General features: G+C 50.9%; 2 protein-coding genes across 6 annotated transcripts in view; one reads left to right on the top strand and one right to left on the bottom strand.

Moving 5' to 3' along the window:
- Positions 1-1948: 1948 nt before the first annotated feature.
- Positions 1949-14023, bottom strand: LOC129462339 (uncharacterized). The gene is made up of 7 exons (XM_055242270.2): positions 13409-14023; positions 9767-9918; positions 8385-8490; positions 7487-7552; positions 7103-7160; positions 5834-6054; positions 1949-2171 (listed from the first exon to the last, which is right to left on the bottom strand). Exons 1-7 carry the CDS (start codon positions 14021-14023, stop codon positions 1971-1973), a joined length of 1419 nt encoding a protein of 472 aa, XP_055098245.1. The 3' UTR covers positions 1949-1970.
- Positions 13471-15262, top strand: part of NUP85 (nucleoporin 85) — a 40732-nt gene continuing 38940 nt past the window's right edge. For 2 of the 5 annotated variants that reach the window (XM_063617235.1, XM_055241154.2), the window contains exon 1: positions 13802-14096. In XM_063617235.1, coding sequence (XP_063473305.1) covers positions 14064-14096 — 33 coding nt within the window. In that variant the 5' untranslated portion in view covers positions 13802-14063. Of the gene's footprint in view, positions 14302-15262 lie in introns of all 5 variants that reach the window. The other 3 variants (XM_055241153.2, XM_055241152.2, XM_063617236.1) reach the window with 3 other exon arrangements.

Below are 15262 nucleotides of genomic sequence, written 5' to 3'. Positions count from 1 at the left end.
GATTCTCAGCCGAGGGACAGCAGGACTGCTAGTGACTGTCAGGCCACACGGCTGCCTGCACAGCACCCCCGTGCTTGGTGGAGGGTGGGAGGGATGGTGGGGGCTGGCTGTCCACAGGCCGGGCATGACAGGGAGGCTCACTGGAGGTGGCACACTTTGGAGGGGCGATGTCAGGGGACAGCTTTCTCTTGTTGGGCCACAAGACTCCAAAAGGACAGCATGGGGACTTATTCCTAGTGCTAGAGGCGAGGCGGTCAGCCATGTGTAGGTGCATATATATATACATATATACATATATATACATATATATACATATATACATATATATATATAGCTATTTATAGAACAGGGCAGGGGCATAGCACAGAGGGGGGACAAGTTTTCAGCAAGGGTCACACCTGGATGTGTCAGCTCACCACTGCAACAGACCAAGTCACAGATGAAGGGGGCTGGCTTTGGGGCTGGAGAGCCACTGTCAAGTCACAGAGCACCCGCCCAGGCAGGCTCAGAAAGGGAGGTCTCTGAGAAGAGGAGGGATCTGTTTAGAGGTCGAAGGGGGGCCTGGGGCTGTCAGGACGGGATGGACGTGCCTGACCCGATCAGCTGCATGTGGAGAGAAAGCAGAGAGAAAACAGGAGAGAGAAAAGCGAGCGGATTGCTGGTGAGGCAAGTGCAGAGCATGGGTGTGACACAGCAGCTGTGGGAGGACCGGGGAGGGGCGGGCACAGGTGCAGGTGTGTAGTAAGGTTCTTGGAAAAGGGGCTGGAAGGGAAAGGGCAGGAGGATGGAGGGAGAAGCTGGAGCTTCACAGGTAGTGCCTGGGGGCTGCGGAGGCCCTCCACACCCCACACACGCCTCTCCCATGGCATCCAGGCAGTGTACCCACAGTTCAGACCAATGCTCAGCCCCCTCGGGCTTCCCTTTTCTCTGGTCACCCTGTCTTCCAACCCACTGGCCCAGGGCCATCGCTCGCCTTGGGGAGCCCCAAGCAATAGCCACCAGGCCTGATAGGGAAGGAACACTGCCTGAACCAGGATGATGAAGCTAAAAGGGATGGATGGTTGGAGTGAGCACTGGAGGCCCCTTTGGGCCATCAGAAAGCCCAGGACCCTCTGAGAGGACCCTGGGGGAGGCAGGGAGGGCAGGCAGCCAGATGCCACTGGCCATAGACTTATAAGTCTAAGAGGGGAGCCTCAGCTTTTTGGGGGACTGCAGGTCACATAGGTGAGGCTGGGCCCTTCCTGCAGGGAAAAGCAGAAGAGGGAGAGTCTGTGGCAGGAGAGGTGGGCAGGCTCACTGGACAGAGCTCAGCCAGGCCAGCAGGCACTGTGGTCCCATTGGTTGAATAGCATAGGTGACCTCTAGGGGCAACAGGCCAAGGTGCATGAGCCCACTGGCTGGCAGTAGTGTTTCAGCGGGGGCCAGGGACCCTGCCTTCGGTCACACACTAGCAGCTATGATGGTATCTGGGAGGGAGAGATGGGCGCTGTGTGTCCCTGCCTGGCCTGTGAAGTATGTTGTGGGATGACCGTGTGTATAGGACTCTCAGGCTTTTATCCTAGATCGCCACTGGATTGCCAACAAATAGAGGAGGTGGGACCCTGAGTATCGCCCTAATCTGATTTGGCCCTCGGCACTCCCAGGCCGGGAGCTGGATACCCTGCCCTGGCAGCATGACTCAGACTGCACGACAGGTACGGTGTGCCCAGGATGATGTTCCTAGGCCTCTGGCCACCTCAGAATCCAGCCCCACACACAACCCCCTCCAAGCTCCCAGCCCCTACACCATAAACCATGAGGTCTCTGCCCTCTCTGATGGCTCCAGAGAGCACCCATGTCTGTCAGCTTGGACATGGAGCCCGTTCCAAGAGCCCCCAGGCTCAGTCATGGAGGCTGGGGGACTTTGGGACCATGGGGGCCCGCCCTGGTACCTGCGTCCAGCCGGGATGCTCTGCACCTGCAGCCAGGAGTCATCCACGGGCCCCCATGGGCACGCTGATGGTGATTGTGTTGATGTCGCTGATGATGCTGAGCCCCTCTGTCAGCACGTGGTGCGTGCACAGCATCTCATCGCCCCGCTGTGCCTGCTCTGCAGACTCCTCCATCAGCGTGTTCTGGTCCCCATGCGAGTACAGGTTGGACGGCAGCTCCGAGAAGATGAATTCCTTGGTCTGAGAGTAGGCAAAGAGGGAAGGAGGGTGGAACCTGATGCCTGTGCCGCCCTGGCTGCCCTGCCGGGTCCTGCTGGGACTGTGCGCTGGGCTTGGATTCCCGAGTATGGCTTTTCAGACGCAGCTTCTACACCACTTAGACTCGAAGATCTGCCTCCCCACCGCCTTTTCTCACTCAGATGGGGACACTGAAGTCCAGAGGAAAAGTCACCTGTCCAAGGTTACAGATCTGGAAGGGGACCCAGGACCTATCATGCTACTCTACTTTAGGAGATAGGATCTCACTCTGTCGCCAGGCTGGAGCACAGTGGGTGAGATCACTGCTTACTGCAGCCTCAACCACCTGGGCTCAAAGTGATCCTCCAACCACAGCCTGTCGAGTAGCTAGGACTACAGGCATGTGCCACCACCAAGCCCAGCTGTTTTTAAAATTTTTATGTACAGACCAGGTCTCACTATGTTGCCCAGGCTGGTCTTAAACTCCTGTGCTCAAGCGATCTTCCTGCCTTGGCCTCCCAAAGTGCTGGGATTATAGGGATGGGCCACTGTGCCCAGTCCCATGTTATATTTCTATGGGACAGCTCTGGTCTTGACCGTGCCTCCCTGCCTGGACCTGGTCCCATAGGGCTGGTCGGCATCTCTCCCAGGCCAACATGGCCACCTCCGTCCCCAGTGCCACAGTCGCCCCCTGCCCCCATGGGGCAGTGCATGCACATTGTTGATCATAAGGTGCATGATGGTCCTGGGCATGAGACCAACCATGAGGTCCCACACTGTCTTGTTGACAATGGCCATATAGGAGTCTACCAGCTTCTGGGTGGTCTCCTTTAAGATCTATTTGCTTAGAATAGTGTTTACTAGAGGTGAGGAAGAGTAAGGGGGAGGGGGCAGCCAAAGGTTGGCTAACAGATTAACAGAGATAAGAGTACTTGGCTGAGGCCGGGCGCGGTGGCTCACGCCTGTAATCCCAGCACTTTAGGAGGCCAAGGTGGGTGGATCATGAAGTCAGGAGTTCGAGACCATCCTGGCTAACACAGTGAAACCCCATCTCTACTAAAAATACAAAAAATTAGCTGGGCGAGGTGGCGGGCGCCTGTAGTCCCAGCTACTCGGGAGGCTGAGGCAGGAGAATGGCGTGAACCCTGGGGGGCAGAGCCTGCAGTGAGCCGAGATCGCGCCACTGCACTCCAGCCTGGGCGACAGCGAGACTCTGTCTCAAAAAAAAAAAAAGAGTACTTGGCTGAATGCGGTGGCTCACACACCAGTGTAATCCTAGCTCTCTGGGAGGCTGAGGCGGGAGGATCACTTGAGGCCAGGAGTTCATAGCCAGCCTGGGTAACATAGGAGATATTACGTCTACAAAAAATTTAAAAATCAGCTAGGCATGGTGGTCCATACCTGTGGTCCCGGCTACTAAAGCCCAAATTGAAGGACAAAATAAATCAACCATAACTTTTCACATTTTGTGAATGTGACCAAAATGTGACCAAGGACTGACTGAATTACATAGTATTATATCAATGTTACATTTCCTGACTTTGATCATTGTATTGTGGTTATATAAAATAATGTTCTTGTTCTGGAAGTAACACTGAAATATTTGGGAGTAAATGGGAACATCTCCAACTTAACTTCAAATGGAGCAGAAAAAAAGTTGTGTGTGTCCATGGAATACTATGCAGCCATAAAAAGGATGAGTTCACGTCCTTTGTAGGGACATGGATGAAGCTAGAAAGCATCATTCTGAGCCAACTATCGCAAGGACAGGAAAGCAAACACCACATGTTCTCACTCATAGGTGGGAATTGAACAATGAGAACACTTGGACACAGGGTGGGGAACACCACACACAGGGGCCTGTCATGGGGTTGGGGGAGGGATAGCATTAGGAGATAGACCTAATGTAAATGACAAGTTAACGGGTGGAGCACGCCAACATGGCACATGTATACATATGTAACAAACCTGCACTTTGTGCACATGTACCCTAGAACTTAAAGTATAATAATAATTTTAAAAAATCGTTAAAGTAAAGAAAAAAAGAAAAAATAAGTGTAATAGATTTTCTTGAATATAAAAAGTTGTGTGTGTGTGTATGTATATATATATATATAAAGAATATATGGCCTGACGCAGTGGCTCACACCTATAATCCCAGCACTTTGGGAGGCTGATGCAGGTGGATCACCTGAGGTCGGGAGTTCAACACCAGCCTGACCAACATGGAGAAACCCTGTCTCTACTAATAATACAAAATCAGCCAGGTGTGGTGGTGCATGCCTGTAATCCCAGCTGCTTGGGAGGCTGAGACAGGAGAATCGCCTGAACCTGGGAGGTGGAGGTTGTGGTGAGCCAAGATCGCGCCATTGCACTCCAGCCTGGGCCACAAAGGCGAAACTCTGTCTCCAAAAAGAAAAAAAAAATTAGCTTTGTGTGGCGGTGAGCGCCTGTAATCCCAGCTACTCAGGAGGCTGAGGCAGGAGAATCACTTGAACTTGGGAGATGGAGGTTGCAGTGAGCCAAGATTGTGCCACCGCACTCCAGCCTGGGTGACAGAGTGAGACTCCATCTCCCCCCCAAAAAAAGATAAAGCCATTGAGGCAAAATGTGAACTGGTAAACCTGGGTGTTCTTTGTACTATTCTTGCAACTTCTCTGTAAGTGTGAAATTATACAAAAATTAAGTTACAAAACACATTAAAAATGTCTGCTGTATTTATCTGCTTGAAAGAAATAGATATGCAAGAATCACTTTAAGGCTAGAGCTTTGCCACTTCCTGGCTGCTTTTTTTTTTGGAGACAGGGTCTCACTTCGTCGCCTAGATTGTAGTGCAGTGGCATGATCTCGGCTCATCGCAACCTCCACCTCCAAGGCTTAGGCAGTCCGCCGACCGCCTAAGCATGTGTAGCTGGACTACACATGCACATCACCATGCTCAACTTATTTCCTACCTTTTTAGTAGAGGAGGTCTTGCTATTGCCCAGGCTGGTCTCCAACTCTCAGGCTCAAGCAATCCCTCCCGCCTCAGTCTCCTGAAGTACTGGGATTACAGGTGTGAGCCGCCCTGCCTGTTCTCTTGGACACCCATCCAGCTAAGCTTGGCTCTGCAGCAGCTCCTTGTCCCACTGGAGAAACACGGAGCCCACAACTTTCCTCATATGCAAGGGCATGAACCAACCAAGTGCAGCCCAGCCCCTGTGAGACACACACACGCGCGCTTAACTGACAGCGACAGAGATCCTAAAGCTCAGAGTCCAGGGGAGTCTACCCAGGTTGCAGCTGGTGAGCTCTGCCTCTGGTTAGGCTGAAGCATCCCAGTATCAATCTTCCCATACACATTTATTCACATTTGTTGAGAACTCTTATATTCTAGGCATTGGGCTCAACATTGGACACAAAGACACCATTCATCCTACCTCCCACGGAAAGAAAAGTCAAACCCTGATACACATGATAATCCTGTTGCTACCTTCTGAACGTGGGCAAATTGGCCCAAGTTGTGTGTACCCAGCAGGGGCTGAAGACCCAGGGAAGCAGGGTGGAGCTGTCAAAGCAGCCTCCCAGGCTCATACCGCAGACCACTCTCGACACGCTCAGGCTCGCCCTTGTTCCTTCACTAAACTCGGGTGAACTCACTCCCCATAAACCAGATGAAGCAGCACCTGAACCCCAGGCAAGTGCCAGCTGATGTGTTGCCTTGAGAGCTCCTGCCTTCCCTCTACCCACACACAACTGCAAAGATGACACAGGCAAGGCTGTTGTCCCAGATTTACTGAAAATAATACAGCACTACAGAAAAAATTCAAACAGGTCCCCGAGGCGTTTTGAAATTCATCCCAACTGTAGGCTGAGCGACCTGCAGGTTGGACAGACGGCCGAAGTCCTGGAACGAGAAAATGGATTCAGTGAGCAATTACTGGTGAGATCTGTGGGTGGACCCCAGAAGAAAACAGAGGCCCCTAGAGCCACAGCACTCTCAAGGGGGTCCAGAGGCGACCTGAAGGACCCTTTAAGAGCCAATAGGGTTCTCAATGCCTCCCACTTTTCCAGAGTGATCTTCCTTCAACACACACCTGACCATGTGGTATCCCCATTTACAACTCTATGACTTTTACCCAATGTACCATGCCATTTGTATCTGTTTTCACAACCCCTTCCTATCAATCACTCTAAAACACCATTTCTCAATCTTGGCAACGTAGACGTCCTGGGCTGGACATTCTTTGTTATAGGGGGCTGTACTGTGTATTGCAAAAGTTTAGCAACATCCTTGGCCTCTACCCATTAGAAGTTAGCAGGTATCCCCTCGCTATGAGAACCAAAAATGTGTCTGGACATTGCCAAATGTCCTCTAAAGCAAAACTCTGTCCCTTTGAGAATACACAGTGCCACTTACTTTCCAGGACCAGCCCCGGGTAAGAGCTATGACTAATCTAATCAACATTTGTGAAGGGTCCAAGTACACAAGGCATCAAGCAGAAGGGAGGGAGGCAAGAGCAGACCCTGCCCTCAAACAAGTTCAGGCTGGTAGGCAGGGCAAGAAGCCAAAGGGCCCACCTTATACCTAAAACTTCACGTCCTATTTGGTCCTCAGAAACCCATTTTAGTTTCAACAAAAAAGCTGCATTCAGCGTAGTGGTTATCTCAGGAAGAAAAGACCCACAGCGGGGCTGTAGCTGTACTGGTGATGTTTTTCTGAAGCTGGGAAAGTACACGTGAGTTCATTTTGCTATTACATTTTTGAGTGTCTTAAACATTTAATGACCATAAAAATAGGAAAAATGAAGTTGTTCAAAATCGCCAACCGCCCAATGGATTTTGAAGCCCATGCTTTCACCCAAGTATGCAAAAGGGCTAAGATAAGCCACAGAAAAAACATCAAAGTGCAATGAAGATACTCGTGAACTACCTGAGTAGTGCCTTGTATGTACCTGGAAATGGATCAAGGTTCATTTCTGAGTGGTTAGCATGGAGACGCCAAACGAATGCCTTCACAGAAGAAATGCAGGCAGATTCAGCCAGGGCTGACACAAAGGGGGCAACGTAAGCCAGCTATAAAACCAAGAACAGAAGCAGCCAAGAAAGAAAAGGTGTCCTGGCAGCCACTAGATTTGGGAATCATGATCTTGTGGCGAGCAAACTCAATGCACACAACTTCCGCTACACCCCTTATGAAAGCAGTCCAGTTTAGTAGCTAGAAGTTTAGATGGGATTCCCAACTCTGCCACTTACTAGCTGGGTGACCTTGGATAATAAGACCTACTGATGGTTTTTGACCAGGAAAATACCACTTTAGGAGTTCAGCAAACACTTACCAAAAGCTTCAGCATTTCCTTAGTGTCAGGATCTACTTCAATTATCTCCTGATCCAAGGCTGAGACCTAGAAAGAAACGAGGTAGGCTCAAAATACCAATCAATGAGATTATCACTCACCTCTCCTCCTCCTCTCCCCAGGTTCTTAAATATGGGGAAGAGGAGCTGCGCAAGGATAGCAGTCCTCTCACAAGGCGAGCAGTCTCTTACAGTATTACAGACCCCGATGACCTGTTCTTCTGGTCTTACCTTCCCATGCCCTCATTACATCTATTCAGTATTTAGAACACTTGAAGTCTGTGTTTACACCAAAGAATACTATATTAGGGGCAAACAATCAAGCCACGACAGCAGTCATCAAATCAACATTTTTTTTTTTTTTTTGAGACGGAGTTTCTCTCTTGTTGCCCAGGCTGGAGTGCAATGGCGCGATCTCGGCTCACCGCAACCTCCACCTCCCAGGTTCAAGCAATTCTCCTACCTCAGCCTCCCGAGTAGCTGGGATTACAGGCATGCACCACAACGCCCAGCTAATTTTTTTGTATTTTTAGTAGAGATGGGGTTTCTCCATGTTGAGGCTGGTCTTGAACTCCCGACCTCAGGTGATCCGCCCACCTCAGCCTCCCAAAGTGCTGGGATTACAGGCGTGAGCCACCACGCCTGGCCCCAAATCAACATTATTAAGGGCTCTCATGAAATATGGAATAGACTTAACTGGTTCCAGGAGAGCAGAATGGAGGCTAAGAAACTGGTAGGGAGCCTGTGGGCACCCACAGCTGGTTATGGAATGTATGGATAAAAGGTCTCCTTAGGTTCAGCTGAGGTCCCTTTGGAAGCCAGGAACCCACAGCTTTATCATTTGAGGATTAGCCAGAAGCCCAAATATCCAGAAAGTTTACCTCAGGAACATAATCGTCTCTCCTTTCTCTCTCCTCCTCCTGCAGCTTGATGGAGACAGCTCTTACTGGGCCTCTCTGAATCCGCTTCATCAGATGCGTGACATAGCTACAAAGCACACATAGCCAAAGAGAACAGTGAGAAGACAAATCAACTCCCACCTGGTACTCAGCACATGTGGATATCTAAACACCTGCTTTAGTTCTTTTCCACAGTGAGAAGGGAGAGGACTCACTATCCGGGGATCTCCTACACATAGAACCTCCACTGGCCTGAGCATTCCATCCCTTTGGTTTCTCACTCTCTATTCAAACTCTCCTTCATGATGATCAACCGCCCCGCCCCCCACTCACCCCGCCCCGCCCCGCAGTTTCACGACCCTTCACAGCCTTCACTTTCTTCCAATTTCAAATTCACATAATTTGGCAATTAATACGTTGACTTTGGCACTATTCTTCCAGGCCATATTCCTACAAATCTCTCGAACAGTAACTGCAACTGTGAAGAACGCATTAGAAGTTGACACCCAGCCGGGCGCGGTGGCTCACGCCTGTAATCCCAGCAAGTTGGGAGGCCAAGGCGGGCGGATCCCTTGAGGTCAGGAGTTCGAGACCAGCCTGGCCAACATTGTGAAACCCCATCTCTACTAAAAATTAGCCGGGTGTGGTAGCACATGCCTGTAATCCCAGCTACTCGGAAAGCTGAGGCATGACAATCGCTTGAACCCTGGAGGCGGAGGTTGCAGTGAGCCGAGATGGAACCACTGCACTCTAGCCTGGGTACCAGAGCAAGATTCCATCTCAAAGAAAAAAAAAAGAAAGAAAAGAAAGTTGACACCTAAAAGCAACGTAGCTTCAAGACAAGAGGTCTAGGCCGGGCGCGGTGGCTCACGCTTGTAATCCCAGCACTTTGGGAGGCCGAGGCGGGCGGATCATGAGGTCAGGAGATCGAGACCACGGTGAAACCCCGTCTCTACTAAAAATACAAAAAAATTAGCCGGGCGTGTTGGCGGGCGCCTGTAGTCCCAGCTACTCGGAGAGGCTGAGGCAGGAGAATGGCGTGAACCCGGGAGGCGGAGTTTGCAGTGAGCCGAGACTGTGCCACTGCACTCCAGTCTGGGTGACGGAGCGAGACTCTGTCTCAAAAAAAAAAAAAAAAAAAAAAAGACAAGAGGTCTGACGGTGGCTACCTTCGACCCAGTGTCACCGTGGCCAGTCATGACACAGGCCTAAGTTCACAACAGAAATCCTGCACACGCAGAGCTCTAGCCCTTCTCTGGGACACCAGGGAGTTTCAGGCTAACGAAACCACCACGGCACCGTCTCTTCCCCAGTCGGAGGGCAGCAGAGCACACAAATGGACCGCGGGGCCCCGGCCGATTCACCCTGCTATCTTGTTGCGGAGCTTTTTGCTGGGGATAATGGCGATCTCCTCGCACACGCGCTTGTTCTTGTGGAAGTCGTTGCCCAGGCGTGTGTGGTACTTTTCTGTGATGACCCAGGCCGCCTTCTTCACGGTTTTGGTGCGAACGCGGCCCTGCGGGTGGAGAGGACAGGATCACTCATGAGCCAGCGCAACCTTCTGGGAAGACTACTCGGGAGGCTGAAGCAGGAGAATCACTTGAACTTGGGAGGCAGAGGTTGCAGTGAGCTGAGATCACTCCACTGCCCTCCAGCCTGGGCAACAAGAGAAAAACTTCGTCTCAAAAAAAAAAAAACAAAATGTGTTCAAATGTCTGAGCAATATATATTCCAAGGACACATTGAAATTCTGGGAGCTGGGCCTAGGGAATGTACTGAAATTATATTCTGAAAATCCTTTTGCAATTTCCAGGAAAAAATTGCGAAGAGATGGAAATTTCCTATTAATATTCTCCCTCCACTTTTTTTTTTTTTTTTGAGATGGAATCTTGCTCTGTAGCCAGGCTGGGGTGCAGTGGCACGATCTCACCTCACTGCAACCTCCACCTCCCGGGTTCAAGCGATTCTCCTGCCTCAGCCTCCCGAGTAGCTGGGACCACAGACACACGACACCATGCTCAGCTAATTTTTTATTTTTAGTAGAGATGGGATTTCACCATGTTGGCCAGTATGGTCTCGATCTCTTGACCCTGTGATCCATCCACCTCAGCCACCCAAAGTGCTGGGATTACAGGCGTGAGCCACTGCACCTCTCCCTCCATCATTTTTATAGGGGTGGGAGGAAAGGGATAGCTGTGCACTGAAAAAGGATGCTTTAGAAAAAGAAAGTGGGTCTGGGCACGGTGGCTCACCCTTGGAATCCCAGCAGTTTGGCAGGCCTGGCAAGCCGAGTTGGGCGGTTCGAGGCCAGCCTAGGCAACATGGTGAAACCTCGTCTCTATCAAAAATACAAAAAATCAGCCAGGCATAGTGGTGCTTGCCTGTGGTCCGAGCTACTCAAGAAGCTGAGATGGAAGGATCACTTCAGCCCACGAAGCAAAGGCTGCAGTGAGCTGTGAGCTGTGATCGCACTACTGCTTTCCAGCCTGGATGACATAATGAGGCTCCCTCTCAAAAAAAAAAAGGAAAAGAAAAAGAAAGTGGGCTAGGAGGCGGTGGCTCATATGCTCATATCAGTAATCCCAGCAGCTTGGGAGGCCAAGGCACAAGGATCACTTGAGGCCAAGAGTTCAAGACCAGCCTGGGCAACATAGCAAAACTTCCGTCTCTAATAAATAAAAAATAAAATCAATAAAAATAAGAATAAAAAAATTTTTTTTTTGACACGGAGTCTTGCTCTGTCACCCAGGCTGGAGTGCAATGGTGGGATCTTGGCTCACTGCAACCCCTACTTCCTGGGTTCAGGTGATTCTCTCACCTCAGCCTCCTGAGTAGCTGGGATTACAGGCTATGCCACCATGACTGGTTAATTTTTGTATTATTATTATTATTATTATTATTTTTAGAGACAGAGTCTTGCACTGTCGCCCAGGCTGGACAATCTCAGCTCACTGCAATCTCTCAGGTTCAAGCAATTCTCCTGCCTCAGCCTCCTGAGTAGCTGGGATTACAGGCATGTGTCACCACGCCCGAATAATTTTATTTATTTATTTTTGAGACGGAGTCTTGCTCTGTTGCCCAGCCTGGAGTGCAGTGGTGCAATCTTGGCTCACTGCAAGCTCTGCCTCTCGGGTTCAAGGCATTCTCCTGTCTCAGCCTCTCCAAGTAGCTGGGACTACAGGCACGCACCACTATGCCCAGCTAATTTTTTTTTTTTTATTTTTAGTAGAGATGGGGTTTCACCGTGTTAGTCAGGATGGTCTCCATCTCCTGACCTCGTGGTACACCCACCTCGGCCTCCCAAAGTGCTGGGGTTACAGGTGAGAGCCACTGCGTCCGGCCCATGCCTGGATAATTTTTTTATTTTTAGTAGAGATGGGGTTTTACCATGTTGGCCAGGCTGGTCTCGAACTCCTGACCTCGAGATCTCCCCGCCTCGGCCTCCCAAAGTGTTGGGATTACAGGCGTGAGTCACCGTGCCCAGCCTTTTTTTTTTTTTCTTTTTAGACGGAGTCTCGCTCTGTCGCCCAGGCTAGAGTGCCGTGGTGTGATCTCGGCTCACTGCAAGCTCCGCCTCCCAGGTTCACGCCATTCTCCTGCCTCAGCCTCCCGAGTAGTTGGGACTACAGGCGCCTACCACCATGCCCGGCTAATTTTTTTTTTTTTTTTGTATTTTTAGTAGAGACAGGGTTTCACCGTGTTAGCCAGGATGGTCTCTATCTCCTGACCTCGTGATCCACCCGCCTCGGCCTCCCAAAGTGCTGAGATTACAGGCGTGAACCACCGTGCCCTGCCTATCCTTGTTCTATAAACTGACTACGCATACTATATATGGACCTTTTCCTTCCTCAACCTTTCTATAGATTTCTAAGAATAAGGTTTTGATGAAGTAGTTTATGTATCCTTCTTTTTCAGTTAATCCTAATGGAAAACCGTTGGAAAAATGAAACAATTATCTTACAAATTATTTTTCTCTTTCCTCTCCTCCACCAGTGACTCCTTCCCCTCTCTAGAGTGGTTGATTTAACTCTGAAATTGTATTTAACTCTGGAAAAGTTTTCAATTACACAGGCGATAACTCCAACTTGAGGTATAACAGAAACTTGGCCGGGCGCGGTGGCTCACGCTTGTAATCCCAGCACTTTGGGAGGCCGTAGGCGGGCGGATCACGAGGTCAGGAGATCGAGACCACGGTGAAACCCCGTCTCTACTAAAAATACAAAAAATTAGCCGGGCGTGGTAGCGGGCGCCTGTAGTCCCAGCTACTCGGAGAGGCTGAGGCAGGAGAATGGCGTGAACCCGGGAGGTGGAGCTTGCAGTGAGCCGAGATCGCGCCACTGCACTCCAGCCTGGGCGGCAGAGCGAGACTCCCTCTCAAAAAAAAACACAAAAAAACAGAAAAAACAAAAAAACCAGAAACTTATTAAGAGAAAAAGAGCAAAATACTTTTTTTTTTGAGACTCAGCAAAAAAATTCTTTTTTTTTTTTTTTGTGAGACGGAGTCTCAGTCTGTCGCCCAGGATGGAATGCAGTGGCGCAATCTTGGCTCACTGCAACCTTCGCCTCCTGGGTTGGAACAATTCTCCTGCCTCAGCCTTCCAAGTAACTGGGATTACAGGTGTCCACCACCACTCCCGGCTAATTTTTGTATTTTTAAGTAGAGACGGGGTTTCCCCATGCTGGGCAGGCTGGTCTTGAACTCCTGACCTCAGGTGATCCACCCACCTCGTCTTACAGGAGTGCTGGGATTACAGGCGCGCGCTACCAAGCCCGGCTAACTGAGTCTCGCTCTGTCTCCCAGGCTGGAGTGCAGTGGTGCCATCTTGGCTCAATGAAACCTCCACCTCCCGGGTTGGAACAATTCTCCTGCCTCAGCCTTCCGAGTAGCTGGGATTACAGGTGTCCGACACAACGCCCGGCTAATTTTTTATATTTTTAGTAGAGACGAGGTTTCATCATATTGGCCAGACTGGTCTTGAACTCCTGACCTCTAGTGATCCGCCCACCTCTGGCTGCCAAAGTGCTGGGATCAGAGGCTTGAGCCACAGCGCCCGGAGGTATCGATTTTGTTCCCGTGCCTCTTGTGTGTGTTCTAGTGTGGGAGTGGAGGCGATTGTTTTACAGCGCAAGCCTGTTTGACTGTCGGGGTTGGGACAAATGGCTGCGACGACACTAAGGTGGAGACCGGGATGGAGCGATGACTCCGAGTTGGGAGAGGTTGCAGGCTTACTGGGACCTAAGTCCCGCGCGAGTTCCCACCCAACTGCCGCCGCCCCAGCCCACGCACGCGCAGTCGCACCATCTGCGGCCCCCGGGGTCCTCCTGCCCCTCCCGCCGTCTCCGGGGGCCTTTTCTCCGCTGGGCACCAGGGTGTCCGCGGCGCCGCCTGATCCTGTTAGCGCGGTACTGTGAGTGCAGTCAGTCCTCGGCGCTGTTTTCCCTGATTTGCTGTCGACGCCGGGAAGGAAGGACGCGTGCAGAGGACCGCAGAGGGGTGGCCGTGGCTGAGAGGAGACAGCGCCGCAGCACTGAGGGTTTGGGCTTGCAGGCGCAGCAGGAGACGCCCAGGCGGGGTCCTGTCTCGCAGCTAGCTCTGAGCGGGAGGCCTGAGCGGGAAGCATTGGCGTCCCGGCGTCTTCTAGGAGGCTGGGGTTCGGCGCTATGGAGGAGCTAGATGGCGAGCCAACAGTCACTGTAAGAGCACCCCGAACAGGCTTGCTCGTCCTTGCGGGTTGAGAACTGCGTCTGCTTAGTTACTTTAGGCTTCTCTGCTTCCCTAGTGGTCGCGAGGCGCTCGTCCCCTTCCCTCGACTCGGTTGCCATTTTCCGGAGTCGCAATGTTAACGAGGTGCCCGCTTTCATGCGCGTCCGTGTGAAGAGACCACCAAACAGGCTTTGTGTGAGCAACATGGCTGTTTATTTCACCTGGGTGCAGGTGGGCTGAGTCCGAAAAGAGAGTCAGAAAAGGGTGGTGGATTCTCATTAGTGCTTAGAGGTTTTGGGATAGGCGGTGGAGTTAGGAGCAATGTTTTCGGGGCAGGGGTGGATCTCTCGAAGTACATTCTGAAGGGTGGGGAGAATCACAAAGAACCTTCTTAAGGGTGGGGGAGATTACAAAGTACATTGATCAGTTAGGGTCGGGGAGAAACAAATCACAATGGTGGAATGTCATCAGTTAAGGCTATTTTTACTTCTTTTGTGGATCTTCAGTTACTTCAGGCCATCTGGATGTATACGTGCAAGTCACAGGGGATGCAATGGCTTGGCTTGGGCTCAGAGGCCTGACACCTGCCCTAGGGTCGCAGTGGTCACGGGGTTTCTGCCACCAGTCACAAACCCCGGCCTCGAAGGTCCCACTCCGTCCCTTTCCTTCGTCTTCCTGGCCTTTCTACTTCCCTCGCTTTTCCTCTTGGGCATTAGAGTGGGTTCAGCCCAAGCAGAGGAATTTATATTTTTCTTCCAGCCGTATTAAGCTCCGCATCGCGGCACGTTGAGAGGCCTAAGGTTTATTCAGCGTATTCTCTCAGGAGACTATTCCTATTTTATCGCTGTGCATTCACTTCCATTTGAACTTTGAAGACAGTATGTCAACTGTGGATGATCTGTGATGTGTATAAAAAAATTACGCACTTTACGTACGAGATACCTACCATTTCTGCTACTTGGATTGCTCTTGTTTTCCCTCTTTCTCTTGTTTACCAAAAGTGACTGAGGCAGGTCTCAACCGATAAAGGTTTAATTAGCTAAGGTTGAGGATCCAACCGGGAAAAAGCACAGGTCACAGGAAGATCTGAGACCTGTGCTTTTTCCAAAGATGGTTTTGGGAACATCACTAGTTAAAGAGGAAGGAGCTAGCAGGA

Source organism: Symphalangus syndactylus, chromosome 14 (assembly GCF_028878055.3).
Source record: "Symphalangus syndactylus isolate Jambi chromosome 14, NHGRI_mSymSyn1-v2.1_pri, whole genome shotgun sequence".
Taxonomy (NCBI): Eukaryota; Metazoa; Chordata; class Mammalia; order Primates; family Hylobatidae; genus Symphalangus; species Symphalangus syndactylus.
The sequence above is the reverse complement of the archived record's forward strand: the minus strand, read 5'-3'. Positions and strand labels throughout refer to the sequence as shown.